The sequence below is a fragment of the Sinohyriopsis cumingii genome, chromosome 1 (assembly GCF_028554795.1).
Source record: "Sinohyriopsis cumingii isolate HCF-2022 chromosome 1, ASM2855479v2, whole genome shotgun sequence".
Classification (NCBI taxonomy): Eukaryota; Metazoa; Mollusca; class Bivalvia; order Unionida; family Unionidae; genus Sinohyriopsis; species Sinohyriopsis cumingii.
In genome coordinates this window covers 108738882-108755605 of record NC_142961.1, presented here as the reverse complement: position 1 = coordinate 108755605, position 16724 = coordinate 108738882, and the positions used below count along the sequence as shown (strand labels likewise).

At 39.0% G+C, this 16724-nt stretch overlaps 1 protein-coding gene across 3 annotated transcripts in view; it reads right to left on the bottom strand.

Annotated features, from left to right (window-relative positions):
- LOC149807570 (uncharacterized) overlaps positions 1-16700 on the bottom strand; it is a 37871-nt gene extending 21171 nt beyond the window's left edge. For all 3 annotated transcript variants that reach the window (XR_016422924.1, XM_089967949.1, XM_089967957.1), the window contains exons 1-3: positions 16612-16700; positions 10228-10282; positions 1190-1306 (exon numbers count right to left, since the gene is read on the bottom strand). Coding sequence is in view for 2 of the 3 variants with exons in the window: in XM_089967949.1 (XP_089824075.1) it covers positions 1190-1306; positions 10228-10246 (136 nt within the window). In the remaining variant the exon portion in view is untranslated. The remainder of the gene's footprint in view (positions 1-1189; positions 1307-10227; positions 10283-16611) is intronic.
- Between the last annotated feature and the right edge of the window lie 24 nt (positions 16701-16724).

The window sequence follows — 16724 nt, the reverse complement described above, 5'->3', positions numbered from 1 at the left end:
TTTACATCTGTTGCAATTGTAATTGTATATTAATTTATCATAAATATAATGGTATTTTTGTACTTTATGCATCTGCTATTTCATTTAAGCATACTTTTAATATAAGTAATTACAAAGCAATTTTATTTCTCTCTACAGTCAAAATACAGACCCCCCCCCCACAAATTCCATTTCTTTCCTTTCCACTCCAACAACAGAAGAATTCAACAAACGTAAAATCTGAATGCATTTCTGAGACCATAAATGAGAAACAATGAGATGATAGGTGAAATACAAATGTGAAAGGAACACGACTTAAGGGTCTGTATAGTAGTAGGTAAGAGCTAGAAAGGCAGAACACAATTTAGTACAATTACCCTTTTAAGGGTTTGTACAATAGTAGGTAAGATCTAGAAAGACAACACAAATTAGTGTGTGTTTGTGATTTGGATTTTTAATGCAGCTTTAACAATTGTTCAGTCATATCACTACAATGTCTGCAATGTGGCAGTTTATAGTGATGTCTAGCACTGGGGCATCAAGCCGCAGACATGTAGCATGATGTCCCACCCAGTAACATTATCCTGACACTAGGCCAACCAGTCCTAACACTAACATCTTAATGACAGGTGAAATACAAATGTGAATGGAACACAATTTAAGGGTTTCTAAAGTAGTAGGGAAGATTTAGAAAGACAGAACGCAATTTAGTACAATTACCCATTTAAGGGTCTGTACAGTAGCAGGTAAGACAAGGAAAGACAGCACTTAATTTCAGCTTGAAAAGAATATGATGCAATAATTTGCAAACAGAAATCATTGAGGCCATTTTGATGGTCAAAACAGTAAACTGGTAATAAAAATCCAGATTATCACACTATATACACATGGAAAACCTGGTAATAAAAATCCAGATTATCACACTATATACACATGGAAAACCTGGTAATAAAAATCCAGAATATCACACTATATACACATGGAAAACCTGGTAATAAAAATCCAGATTATCACACTGTATACACATGGAAAACCTGGTAATAAAAATCCAGATTATCACACTATATACATGTGGAAAGCATCATAATAAAAATCCAGATTTTCACACTATATACACGTGGAAAGCATGGTAATAAAAATCCAGATTATCACACTATACAGAAATCCTTTTATTTGTGTTGAAAGAAATTGATAAATATTCTCTACTTACTATTTTTACCTCCATCTTTGATATTCTTGAGGGAGAGGAGAGTAGCTGGGAGAGTCAGACGTGCTCGAGTGGGAATAGCACTATCCACAACCTTGTGCACTGACCCCTTCTGGTCCCCTAAAAAAGCAGACAAATGAAAGGATGAAAATTTGAGTTGTTACCCACCATTTTTCAATGCATACAATAACTAAAGCCAGGCAATATGTGTATAAATAAGATGATGAATAACTTTGACAAAATGTTTCCATTTATGGTAACATATAAAAGTAACTGTTGGACACATATCACGACAATGTCTGCATTGTGGCAGTTTATAGTGATATCTAGCACTGGGGCATCATGACGCAGACATGTAGCATGATGTCCCAGTCACATTATCCTGACACCAGGCCGACCAGTCCTAACACTAACCTCTTAATGCCGAGCACCAAGTGAGGCAGCTGTATGTACCATTTTTAAGTCTCTGGTATGACTCGGCGGGGGATCGAACCCACGACATCCTGCATCGGAGGTGGACACTCTAACCACTAGGCCACTGGAGTGGTAATACATAGGATACAGGTGTTTTTCTGGCTTTACATGAACTAATTTGAAAAACATTAATATTATGGTACATAAGGCTTTAATTTATTGGCTATGCCTGATACAGTGGTAAATATACACCTGAAAGTATGTCCAACTGCTTTCTCACCCATTTCTTCTACCAGTTAGGATGCATTTCTTTTAAATATTTAAGAAAAAGTTGCTGATGTGTAAGTTTTTGATACTTTTACGTTTATCACCTATTATCAGTCATAAGAGACTAAAACTGGTATCCCAGCAGCACGATTAATAATATTTACAACCCAAAAATATACATACCCTCCAGCATACTGATATTTTAAATATGGATAAATTAGGTATGTATGAACTAGAGTCAATTAACTTCTTGGCATAACATACAATTTTGTTCTCTGAAGGAACAATGCAGTCATTGTTCTTGGCGAGAGAATAGATTTGCAACATAATGTTTTTGGCACATATTTCTTACCATCCCATCAATGCTAGTCACTAAAGTATCCTAAGTACAGATTATTTTTGAAACACGTTTGAAATCTTTTAGATTAATATTTGACTATTTTCATGCATTGTAAAGCAGAATGGGGATTTTTTTTTGTTTTCGTTTTCTTCATTAAATTTTGGGTAAGATGTCATCCTGAGGTCCTTCATAGGAAAATCCCAGAATTTTGGTTATATCATGCAGTATTGTTATTGGAGACCAGTTATGCTCAAACTCCTTGCCCACTCTACCAGTTTTCTCATCACTGTTTATCTCTATTAAAAATTGTAAGAAAAGGGTTTGCAATATTTACTTTATTAATTTCTGGGTAAGATATAATCTTGATGTACTTAATTGGAAAAATCAAGGATTCTGGCTATTACTTCACATTCTGGCTACATCATTATTTTGATACAAAATAAAATTGTAATCATATACGTCATTTCACACCTGGCTGTGTGGACCAAGAATCATGTGACCAAAAATAGTTATGGCAAGCAGAATTAAAGACTATATTACGTCTGGCAAAATGGTACTTGACATTTGAATTAGCCAATGGAAATGCAGCTTTGAGAAAATTTGAAAGTGAATCAAATGGTTCAGCATACATTGATGCTCTTCAGCCATGCTGTTCAGTCTCCCTAATGTGAAGGTATAGGACTTCATCTGATGGCTGATATAATTAGCTATTATGTATTTGTTTGGATATATTGAAAATTCCTTGAATATATAAAAAGTTGCTTTTATCTTTGAATTTCTTAAATGTACTCATTGAATTTTGCCAAAGACACCTAGATTTTATTTGATGGAATGAAAAAAAATTGAAACTGAATAAAGCATATAACATCTTAAATGCAGAATTTTTGGACATTTGTATGTATCATCCAAAATCTCTAAATAAATGAAATTGGACAAAATTTGATGATGCTCAAATGATGCACAACTCGGGTAGTTATTTGTATTAATATCCTTATTCAGGTCATTACAGCAATTATTACGTTTTATGAACATTTTAAACCATGGGTAGTTATTTGTATGCATATCCTTATTCAGGTCATTACAACAATTATTACATTTTATGAACATTTTAAACCATGGGTAGTTATTTGTATTCATATCCTTATTTAGGTCATTGCAGCAATTATTACATTTTATGAACATTTTAAACCACGGAAACCATGCTTCGGGTAGATGGGACTCGTAAACCTTGGATGGTAGCTCATCTAGGAGAAGGAAAACTCCGATTCCAAACCTCTGCTGCCTTGTGGCTATACCCACTCATGGGAAAGGCTAAGGGAGTAAACCCCGACAGAAAATCCGGAGATGGAGTCCCTAAGGCGGTATGACATTGACTTCAACGTCATTCCGGCAACTCCTGCGACGCCGTTGGTGCCAAGCTGTATCGGCATTCGTCGTTCCCTTGGGCACACCAGCTGCGTGGAGAGGGGGGATCTGCTGCATGGGCAACAGCTGATTCTCCATACCACCCTGCCCAGGCTTCATAGCTCCACTGGAGAGGACACTCCAGCGTCGTCGTATGGCGTCGGCACAACACGAGAAGTAGCAGTTTACCGGTTCTAAGTCAAAGCTCGATTGGCGTAGAGCTTGGCGCCAGGGGTTACTTCTGACGGTGGGAGAGATCATCAGGTCTCACTGGACAGCTACCGCCCGCCTCAAGCTGGGCAGCCCCCAGTCAGTAAGGTGCTGCCCGCCATGGCCTGCCTGCTTCACTGGGTGCGTGGAGCTTAGAGAACCATCTCGACAAGTGGGCCACAAAACTCTGCACCAGGAAAGACTAAAAGAAGAAATAAAAAGACTCCACCTCTTCGTTTTGCAACCTGGAACATCAGGACCATGTGTCCTGGATTGACCACTGACCTACAGCAGATCGACGATGCACGGAAGACTGCCGTCATTGACAGAGAACTCTCCCGACTGAACATCGACATTGCCTGCCTCCAGGAGACCCGACTGGCTGACAGCGGCACCATCAGGGAAGCCAATTACACATTCTTTTGGCAGGGGAAGCCCTTGGATGAACCTAGGCAGCGTGGTGTAGGATTTGCCGTCAAGAACACGCTAATTTCCTTCATTGAACCTCCATCATCAGGTACTGAGAGAATCCTTGCCCTCCGGCTGTCAACATCCTTAGGCCCGGTCAACATCTTCAGTGTGTACGCCCCAACCCTCTACTCCACCTACGAGGAGAAAGACAAGTTTTATGAGGCTCTGGATCAGGCAATATCCAGTATCCCCAACAATGAAAGCCTTTACTTACTAGGAGACTTCAATGCTAGAGTGGGAGCTGACCATGAGGCCTGGTCCACCTGTCTCGGCTTTTACGGAAGGGGCAAGATCAACGAGAATGGTCAGCGACTGCTGGAGATGTGCTGCTCCCACAGCCTATGTGTGACAAACACTTTCTTCAAATGCAAGGAGATCCACCAGGTGTCATGGAGACACCCACGTTCACGCCACTGGCACCAGCTAGACCTCGTCATCACCAGGCGTGCAGAACTGGCCAGTGTCCTCCTTACCCGCAGCTACCACAGTGCCGATTGTGACACGGACCATTCCCTCGTGGCCAGCAAGGTGCAAATATTACCCAAGAAGCTGCACCACGCCAAGAAGAAGGGTCACCCACGTATCAACACCTGCTGTGCAAGCAACCCAGAGAAAACACAGCAGTTCATCAGCAAATTGAAGGAAGCCCTCACCAAAGTGACACCTGATGACACCATTGATTCCAAGTGGTCCTATATCCGTGACTCTGTGTACAATTCAGCCATCACAGCTTACGGGAAGAGGGAGCGAAAGAATGTCGACTGGTATGAGGCAAACTGGGAGGAGATGGAGCCCGTGACTGAGGCAAAGAGGAAAGCCCTCCTGGCATACAAGGCTGCACCTAGCCCCAGAACACTACAAGCCCTCAGGATTGCAAGGAATAACGCGCAGAAGACCGCCCGCCGCTGTGCCAACACCTACTGGCTGAACCTTTGCAACAGTATACAGACAGCTGCTGACACCGGGGATACAAGAGGAATGTATGAGGGTATCAAAAAGGCGACAGGCCCCCCAGCTACAAGACCGCCCCCCTCAAGTCCAAGACGGGCGAAGTCATCACAGACCAGGGGAAACAACTGCAGCGATGGGTTGAGCACTATCTCGAGCTATATGCAACCCAAAACAATGTCACTGGAACTGCCCTGGACGCCATTCCAGACCTGCCTGTCATGGAGGAGCTAGACACACAGCCCACCCTGGAAGAGCTCGGAAAAGCCATCGATTGCCTTGCCTGTGGGAAGGCTCCTGGAAGCGATGGCATTCCGCCTGAAGCCCTCAAGAGCGGAAAACCAGCACTGCTCCAGCCCCTACACACACTCCTCTGCCTTTGCTGGGAACAGGGATACATCCCACAGGACATGCGTGACGCCAACATCGTCACTTTGTACAAAAACAAAGGAGACCGTAGTGACTGCAACAACTATCGGGGCATCTCCCTCCTCAGCATCGTCGGAAAGGCCTTCGCCCGTGTTGCCTTGGCACGCTTGCAGATCCTAGCCTCCCGCGTCTACCCAGAATCCCAGTGTGGATTTCGAGCCGGCAGGTCAACTGTAGACATGATCTTCTCACTACGTCAGCTGCAGGAGAAGTGTCGCGAGCAGCGGATGCCCCTCTACATTGCCTTCATAGACCTGACGAAGGCGTTTGACATGGTTAGTCGGAGTGGACTCTTCAGACTCCTGCAGAAGATCGGCTGCCCCCCCACGTCTGCTTGCTGTCATTATGTCGTTCCACGAGAACATGTACAGCACAGTGTGCTTCAGTGGCGCAACATCTGAAGCATTCCCAGTCGTTAGCGGAGTCAAACAAGGCTGTGTTCTTGCACCGACGCTCTTTGCCATCTTCTTCTCCATGCTTCTCCAGTACGCATTCAAGGACTGCAGCGAGGGAGTGTACATCCATACCAGGGCTGACAGCAAGCTGTTCAACATCGCCCGTCTCCGTGCTAAGACTAAAGTCACAGAGGTACTCATCCGTGAATTGCTCTTTGCCGACGATGCAGCCTTGACATCACACACGGAAGATGGACTTCAGCAGCTGGTATGCTGCCTCTCCCATGCATGTAAGGAATTTGGACTGACCATCAGTTTGAAGAAAACAAATGTCATGGCACAGGACACAGACTCCCCTCCCTCTGTCTCCATCGATGGGTACAATTTGGAAGTTGTCGAGAACTTCACATACCTCAGGTCTAACATCTCCAGCTCACTCTCCATTGATTCTGAGGTGGGCGGCAGGATTGCCAAGGCAGCAGCAGTGATGGCCAGACTTAACCAGAGGGTCTGGAACAACCCCAACCTCACAGAGAAGACCAAACTGCGTGTCTACCAAGCGTGCATGCTCAGCTCACTTCTCTACAGCAGCGAAACATGGACCACCTATGCAAGACACGAGAGGAAACTCAACAGCTTCCACCTGAGATGTCTGCGGCACATTCTGCACATCCAGTGGCAGGACAAAGTACCCAACACAGAGGTTCTAGAACGCGCCAACATGAACAGCATGTTCTCCATACTCAGCGAGAGGCGCCTTCGCTGGCTCAGCCATGTCAAGAGAATGGACCCAGGTCGCATTCCCAAGGACCTGTTATATGGGGAGTTAGCAGAAGGTGCACGACCAACTGGACGACCACATCTGCGCTACAAAGATGTTTGCAAGAAGGATATGAAGACAGCAAACATCAATGTCAACGACTGGGAGAGCTGTGCAAACAACCGTTCCAGCTGGCGTCTAGCTGTCAGGCAGGGAGTTCAAAACGCAGAGGAAAAGAGAAGAATAAAGCAAGCTGAAAAGAGAGCTAAAAAGAAGGATAAGCAAACGCGTACTTTGGAGCTATGCCATCGTCTCTCGTAGACGGACGGGTGCCAAGAAATATGGAAATAAGGAATTTCATATCTGTTTACTGCAACAAGATTTACTCCACATGGGTATACAAAGAATAACTTTTAGACACTAATTGTTGAAAAAATTTTGCAGTGAAAAGATTTTTATCTCATTTAACTGATCTTAAAGCTCCATGGATGACATATGAGTAAACATGATGTCACAAATGAAAACATTATTCAAAGTACTGTGCCCCTTCCAGATCGGTCCATTATCCATGTAATGTGTTCTTCCGAGTACAGTGCCCCTTCCAGATTGGAAGCCAAAACAAACAAAAAATTATAGTTCCTAGAAGGGACTAATGCTTTACTAGCCAAAAACATTTCCAGGAATCCAAAATGAGACTGTTTCTTTGTTTTTTGCTAAAATTCTCTGATATTGTTCAGCTGTAGTAAGATTGTCAAGACTGGATTTACGATTGGCACCATTTTCATTTAGGATAAGTGTAATGAATTTCATGGTATGTACCATGTGACTAACAAGACACATGAAAAGTTTTCTTGTGTAAACCCCATGTTGATATAACTATCTGTTTGGAGGTGTAACAGCAACATTTTCAAGATGGCTGCCATAGTGGCCATAATGGATATCAAACTAGCACTATTTAATTTGAACCAGACATCATTAGAAGTGTGTTGATGAAATTTGTTTTTTACAATGACCAGCCATCAAGAATTATTGATAACAAGATTTTCAAGATGGCCATTGTGGTGGCATATTGGAGGTTAAATAGGCAATATTTTCATTATTGAGCAATATCATATGATGTCTTTCAGTGAAACTCCATGCTGATATGACCATTCAATCAGTAGTAATAACAAGATTTTCAGGATGACAATTTTGTGGTAACCATAATGGAGTGATACTATTTTTATTTAGGTCCAACTAGACATTATAAGAAGTCCTTTTGTAAAATTCCATGCTGATATGACCATCCATTCAGGAGGAGCAGAAATAACAAGATGTTCAAGATGGTTACTGTGATGGCCATATTAGATATGTAAGTGGTACCATCTTCATGTAGGGCCAACTAGACATTGCAAAAGTCTTCTGGTGAAAGCTCTAAGTCAATATATGTATAACTTTAAGTTCAGGAAGAGTAGTGAAAACAAGTGGCCATTTGTGTCAGCCTAATTAGACATCATAAGATGTCTTTCAGCATGAACCTCTATGTTCATTTGACCATCCATCCAGGAGAAGGTTGTTGTTGTTGTTGTTGTAGGGTTTTAATGCCATTTTTCAGCACACGATAGGCTGTACATGGCGGCCGGTATTAATGGTGGAGGAAGAACCCGGGAAAACCCCGGAAAGAACCAACGACCCTCGAGAAGCTACTGGCAAGCTTTCTCACATATCCTAATTGGCCGAATCCGAGACTCGAACCTATGCAGACAGAGGTGAGATGGCAGTGATCTGTAATGGAGAACACTTTAGACCACTCGGCCACTCGGGGTCCCTCCAGAAGAAGGAGCAATAACATTATTTTCAAGATGGCCACTGCCCTTCCTCAAGCTGAGTCAACCAATGAGGACATAAACTGTTGCTTACCCATGATGCAGTGTTCCAGTGAGTCACTCATGTATTTAGAGAAGCATAGTAGTTTAGCCATGGAAACATTCTGATATTAACTCACATGCACACTGGAAGGAGTGTGGATGATGCCAATTCAATTAATAAAATAACAACAGATACAAGATGTACTGAAAAAAGATTTACAAAGTTAATAACAAAAATAACAAATCCAGCAACAGCATTTTATGGAAATGTAACTGTTTTAAAATTATTTACTGTTTGACATGAGACAGACTAACTACATCAAAAATACACAAGAATTCACTGACGGCATTTCTGGTCAGATTTGACAGTAATGTTGTACAGTAGATACACAGGTCTTCTGGTCAGATTTGACAGTAAAGTTGTACAGTATGTACACAGGTCTTCTGGTCAGATTTGACAGTACAGTTGTACAGTATATACACAGGCCTTCAAACATGTGCTATAAGTCAATAATAAAGGCTGGTTCTTACTCTCTTTACATATTAATTAGGGCCTTGGCTATGCATATTTTGTTCAAAAGGTCTGACCTGTAATGACACATGGTCACATTGTTATAAAGTGCTTGGGATAATGGAATGATTATTAGAAAATTATAATATCTGTAATGACACATGGTCACATTGTTATAAAGTGCTTGGGATAATGGAATGAATATTAGAATATTATAATATCTGTAGTGTATACTCTTTGGAAATCATTCAATTTCAGTTCTCTTTTCTCCGTTTTTTTTTTCTTCATTAGCTAGTATGATGGTGAGTAGTAAACAAATATCAGAACTGTGAAGCTCAGTTTTGAAATTTACTGCACTGTTGTTTACTAAAAAAAAACATGCCTTTTCTATCAGTTTAACCACCTGAGTGACTGGTATTACTCTTGAGTAGTTGGGATTTGGCAAGCTTAGTTGGCAACACTTTTATGACAGGGAAACAACATAATCACCTATGAATTTTACTTCATTAAGGTGTTTATTTGTCAACTTAAAAGAAAAAGAAACCAATGACAATTTAATTTTATGACATTTTGCAACATCATAGGGGCCCAGAGTGGCTGAGTGGTCTAAAGTGTTCTCCATTACAGATCACTGCCATCTCACCTCTGTCTGTGTGGGTTCAAGTCTCGGATTCAGTCAATGTGGGTATGTGAGAAAGCTTGCCAGTAGCTTCTCATGGGTTGGTGGTTCTTTCCGGGGTTTTCCCGGCTTCTTCCTACACCAATAATACTGGCCGCCATGTATAGCCTATCGTGTGCTGAAAAATGGCGTTAAACCCTACAACATCATATGATTGCTCTTCGGTTGTTCAGAATGTGCCAGTCAAAACCTTCATCTACTATCAGTTAAATTCAGCAAAGTCAGTGAATTTGGGATATATATATATATATATATATATATATATATATATATATATATATATATATGTATGTATATATATATATATATATATATATATATATATATATATATATATATATATATTTTATACACACACACACTTACAAAAATCATCTCCAAGCATGATGGTGCCTGTTTTACTGGACAAGTCTACCTTATCCTGCAAAATAAGAATAATAACATATTAATTCATTATTATATTATTATTACTTTTTGTTTCTTACACATCTGCATCTAACATAAGCAAGTTCATCTATTATTATAAGGAGGCCTTGTTACAGATTCTGACAAAATTACAGAAATCAGACTAAAAAGCAATGGAAATACAGTACCAAATTATTCTAAGCACTTCAACATGAAGAACTTGATCTGCAATCTTAATTCTATAACATTTTGACACAAATGACACATTCCAAGTCCATGTATATGCATTTCCAGGTGTTAAAAGCTGTCCATAAAGTGTCAAGCTACCCCCCCCCCCCATGTCAGGTCTCATTTGGCTGATGTTAAGTTTTGCCAACTGCCACCATCTGATAATGTATGTACCTGTATCCATGTATAATATGAACCTAAATACAAACAGCACTGACCTTTATCAGCAGCTACATAATGTGCTGGAAGACCAAGTCTTTTGGCTCATCACTTTATTAGAGGCCAAAAATAGCATATGGACAGATGAGCAACATATATAGGCCCATGCAAGAAGCTTACACAGCCACTGACTAGATGAACTTAAAATTGGCAAAGTACTGGGTGAGAACAAAATCCTTGGGGTCAGTGCAGCGTAGAGACTTCTCATTTCATCATAGACTTTACACTACCTGTCCCTTGATGCAACAAATCATCTTAGGTGTCAATGAGTGCAATGCTGGTGAACATTACTTGATCCAGACACACTGGGTTTTTCGTAAAGCAGGATTTTTTTCAACATACGGTAGATTTTATATCTTTGTTTTGGTACATATAGAAACAAGTGCTCATATTCTCATAATAACTATTTTAGTGCACTCTTTTCTTGTGGTTGTAGATATTAAAGTTTCAGGTCCAGATTGTTTAATATTTCTGAATTCCAAAGATTGTTTAACCTGAGTCACTACAGTCAGATTGCATGTCATTGTTTACATCCTCACTGTGTGGGACATAAACAAATTGACTGGATAATTAACGGGGCTCTTTTTATCAAAATACTCCTTTAACATATTTATATGACAAAGCTGTTTCTGTTTCATCATCCCAGGAGTGTTAATGATTAATTAAAGTCATTTACTTTCTTTTCAATTATATAAGGACCTTACAATTTTTCCCAAAGAGGTGTGTGTGTGTGTGATCTGGAATTTAACATAGCTTTAAAACAAAATCAGTCATAATATCGCTATGATGTCTGCAGTGTGACAGTTTATAGTGATGACTAGCACTGGGGCATCATGCCGCAGACATGTAGCATGATGTCCCACCCAGTCACATTATCCTGACACCAGGCTGACCAGTCCTAACATTAACCCCTTAATGCTGAGTGCCAAGCGAGGCAGCTGTTAGTGCCATTTTTGTAAGTCTTTGGTATGACTCGGCAGATGCTATAACCACTAGGTCCACCGGAGAGGTCTGTCCAAAGAGGGTTTTGAGGTAGGTGCATGAACCTCAAAACAAACAACAGCAAATGAACACCCTCATTCCAATCCTTTCCTGTATCAGAGCAATTTGACTGAATTATGTTCTTCAAAGTTTGATAAAATCTTTCCATAGCCCCATGACTTTCAAGATTATAGGTAGAAGATTTAAACTGTTGGATGCCTAATTCATACATAACCTGTTGGAAAATTCCAGACATAAATTGTGACCCTTGATAAGACTGAACACATTTTTGGTAGGCCACATTATGATTTTTAAAAAATCAAAGCCATTAAAATAGTTTTAGTTTTAATATTTCTCAAAGGAATTTCCTCTGGAAATCTTGTGGACGCACACATTATGGTTAACAAGTATTAGTTGCCTAACTTGCTCTTGGTAGGGACCAAGACAGTGTACCATTATTCTACTAAATGGCTCTTCAGATGCAGAAACAGGCTGCAGATGGGTCTTAGATATCTTCTGGTTGGGTTTTCCTACCTTTTGACAAGTGTGACAAGATCTGCAGTATTGGCAAATAACACTTATAATTTTTGGCCAATAAAAATTATTCAAGATCTCATGATAAGTCTTAATGACTCCTAAATGACAAGCCAAGGGAGTTTTTCATGTGTTAGAATAAGAATTTCCTGTTTTTATGACCTTGAATAGACAACTTGCTAGCTCAATGACCACTCCTCACTAGCAGGTGCCATGGGTGACTCCATTTTCCTATACGGACCTTCTTTTTCACAAAATAACAAACTTGTACTTGTGTGGTTTCAGTTTCACTAATAGCCCTCTGAAATAAACAGATTTCATGATCTTGTTCCTGTTCAACAACTGTCTTGTCTCCCTGATAAGAATGGAGAAAGTGAGTACTAAAAAGAGGATCACTGAGATCAATACCATGAGCAAAGGTGACCTCATAAAAAGACTGACCAATAAAGGAATATTTTCCTGATCAACATCATTCTCAAGAGATCTTTTTGCCATAGTTCTGGTAATTGCATAAGCAGGATACAAATCAGGGATTTTACTATCAATAGGATCAACTTTTTGATCCCAGCAAGGCTTATCAGTTACTAATGGATTAACCACTACAGTATTCCCAGCTACATCACTGCCTATAAATAACCTCTACGAGTAAGAAAAAAAAGTCTGTCTCCACCTGGGTTATTTCCTAGTAAAATAATGAATACATTCCATAGGTAAAGAAGTCACTGCTCTGATAGTCACAGGTCCTGAAGCTAGTCTCATGCTAAATTGACTTGATGGAGAAGAACATTAAGAAAGCAACACTCTACTCCCTGAATATGAGCACTTTCAGTAGAAGACTTCTCAGACAAAGGCAAAGTACCTAATAACCAATAGACTCAATGAGCTTCCATGTCCCTTAATACTTTAATAGAGATAGGCTTGGCAAAATCACCCGTAATTGATATAGTACTTTTTAACATGAATGGTAATCACAAGGCTCCAAAACTGAATCAGAATGGGGTTTGTCTGAACCAACAAATATACTGCTTTCAATACAAGACCATGACCCTGACCTCTCTGAAATAACAGCATCTGGAATAGGTCTGCCTTTATTCTGTTGCTTAGTTTTCAACCTGTACCAATACATTTATCAGAAATAGCACGCCCCTTCATTTTACAATAAGTGTACATAGGAGGAAATAAGGATTTCTGATCAGTCTTATGAGATCTTTGATTTCTAAAAGTTGAGCTGGGTTGAGAATTCTTAAATGTTTTCATGAAATTTGGATCCCAGACAAGCCCCAGTTTATTTCTCTATAATACAATGTGAAAATGAAGTACTGTGAATTAAATCACAAATAATCTAAATGTCGTTTCACAATTCCAAATGAATTCTGATAGTCTTGAATATTCTTACATACCCATAGTGTCTTTGAATGAGTTCACAATAACTCCAAAATAATGTGTTATTCCAAAGTTAATATACACTTGGTAATTCCAATTAATAATTTAAATAAATGTTCTTAAATGATATCTGATGTCAACAGCACTAACATAAAGGATTCCCATAGACTGATCTTAAAACAGGAATGAATGATTTTGTTTAACAAGTCCCTAAAGACAGATTTTCACTGGACTACAATGTAATAGACAGTGAAGACTTTCCAACAGAGAAACTCAGTCTAACTGTAAACAAGACTGACCTCAGAGTCCTGCTATGTACACGTTGTTTACAAATAACCAATTATTTTAAAGTACAATCAATAAAGATGACACAATATAGATATACCTAAAGCTAATGAATTTACAAGAAAATTTTACTCATCACCAGTGACAAGTGCACATGGACCATGCCTTGTTCTGACCCATCAAACATAATTTAAATGCTTATTTTGCACACTGAAAGTATGACATTTCACTTTCAATTCACATAAAATCATTGAATGATACAGCATCTGTACTGTACAAATCTATCTATTGAATGGGAATGCAACTTTAACTGAACAATAATTTAGTATCACTGAGAATTACTAACATGAATTTACTGCAGTATTTTAATGGAACTTTATGCAAATATTCATAACTGGCAAATTAATAAGCAAGTAATAAGTAAATAATCAAATAACTGGCAGGGCCCCAAAACTCAATCCTGGTGGGCCAACATTGTCCAATTTCTTGTTGTTGTTGTTATTGTTGTTGTATGGTTTAACGCCATTTTTCAGCACACAATAGGCTATACATGGCGGCCAGTATTAATGGTGGAGGAAGAACCCGGGAAAACCCCTGGAAAGAACCACCGACCCATGAGAAGCTACTGGCAGGCTTTCTCACATACCCACATTGGCTGAATCTGAGACTCAAACCCATGCAGACAGAGGTGAGATGGCAGTAATCCGTAATGGAGAGCGCTTTAGACCACTCGGCCACTCGGGGCCCCTGAATATTTCAGGACTTGATGAGCAAATACACTTGGGGCATGGCATAAACTCTCATGAATTTCTAGCACGTATGAATTCAATCTCCACCAGGTTGTGCATCATGTTATGCCATTCTGACTGGTTTTGTTTGGACTGGTTTAACAAGTCTTTTTTGAGGGGTAGTGGTGGTGGTGGTATCAGTTAACGTAGTTTTTCCTATGTAACATACATAATCTTATATTGTAATAAATCAGAATTTCTATCCAGTTTTTATACATATCGATGTTCTTTAATGCCTATGTCTATTCAAGGGATTTTTTAAAAAAATTACAAAAATAAATAAATGTGGTTATCCTTTAAAATACAAATTTCAAGTTTAACTGACAATACACATTAAACATTCTTGGCATTTTTATGATATTACCACATACTCAATTATGGATTGATTCCAACTGCTAGCAACACAATGTACTGACAGGTCAGGGTCTATGTTGTTTGGTTAACTGATTACTCCTAACAAACTGCACAGACACAAATCTATGCATTGTGTGATGCCATATTTTGGATCCATCCAGTTTTTGGCTAGACTCGACATATACAAGAGTATAGTGGGTAACATGATAGACTAATCAAAACCGTTTCAAGTAAAATGTTAAATCTTTTAATCACATTTTTTTGTAAAAAGTCACTCATGGTCTTCATCTAACAAATTCTATTGATATATTAAATCAGGCAGCCGCTCTACAAGTGGTTTTCAAAAGAGTAATTCTAACATTTCATTTTGCAAATAAGGTGCTTCTTCAATTAAAACAAAAATTCTTTTACCTGGTTACATTACGTCGCTGAAGAATGACAAGATGCTGACATCATTGGCATCGAACCTGCCATTATTGTTTTAAAACTCAATATTTTGTTTTATGATTCAATAATTATTACTAGAATGCTGAAATTTTCAAATATAAATGTTGTGCAATTATTTGGTAGAGGAATTTGACAAGTTTAAGAACCAGTTAAAACAAATGTTTTTCATCCACTACAAAAAGGAGTCAAGCTTAGAAGTGCCTTCATTACAATTTTGGGTACAACAGAAACATTCTGCAATGGAATTAATATGCAATGGAATTAATATGCCTTTCACAAGGAAAAAAAATGAAAATAATTAATCACATGAAAGTCAACTTAGATACAAATTTGGCCAAGAAATATCTAAAAAAAGGTGTTTTATAATTGAAATCCAGTACTTTGAGATTGGTATTACTATTACCAGTTTTTATACTAATATTCTTAGATATTAAAATATGGTCATATTTAAATACATTTATAAAATGTCACTATGCTAAATTTCTGTTTAAACTTAAAGTAAGTTTGAAAAGTGAAATTGTTCAATGATGTGTTGTTATTCCTGAATAACTTTATTTTTCGCTGTTGTTGTTTTTAACCTTTGGGGGCACCTGCCATTTAAATTGGATTAGTTTCTGTTTATATTTTGAAGACAGAAACTGCTCTTCTTCTCAAATACAAATCCCCATTTATTGGCAGTGAAGAAGAAATTAACTCTATACATGAGGCATCGAAGGGTATTTAGGGGTGCATGTGGTTTCCAATATGTCGGATGTTCATGTACATACGGTTGAAATTCATGGTGGCCATTGTGAAAATACGTGTCAATTTTGAACAAAATGCCTTCCTGATATTGGAGATTAATTTCTTTATTGTATATGCGCGTTGGTTAGCAACAATACTGAACTATATCGAAAGAAACGCGAGTAGATCTCGTGTATATTTTTCTTGTTTTGAAAGCGATAAACCTGGCCCCCAAAACCTCACTCTTGATAGCTGCTAGTTGAGGTGCTGGGAGGGGTCATGGCCACCTCAAGTATGGTAACTTTAAACAACTCTAACTCAATAACGATAAAGGCTATTTTTTCAGTAAATTGTTTTCCTAAAAAATATAGTAATAAATTCCACAGATTGACAGACATCTTACCAAGTAATAGTGCTGTTTCCAAGAAAAAGGAACTGTACATCAAAACAAAGAGCAAGTCAAGTCCCATTGGAAGGCATTTTCGAATTGAACATTGGGATCGGAAAATCCCCTGA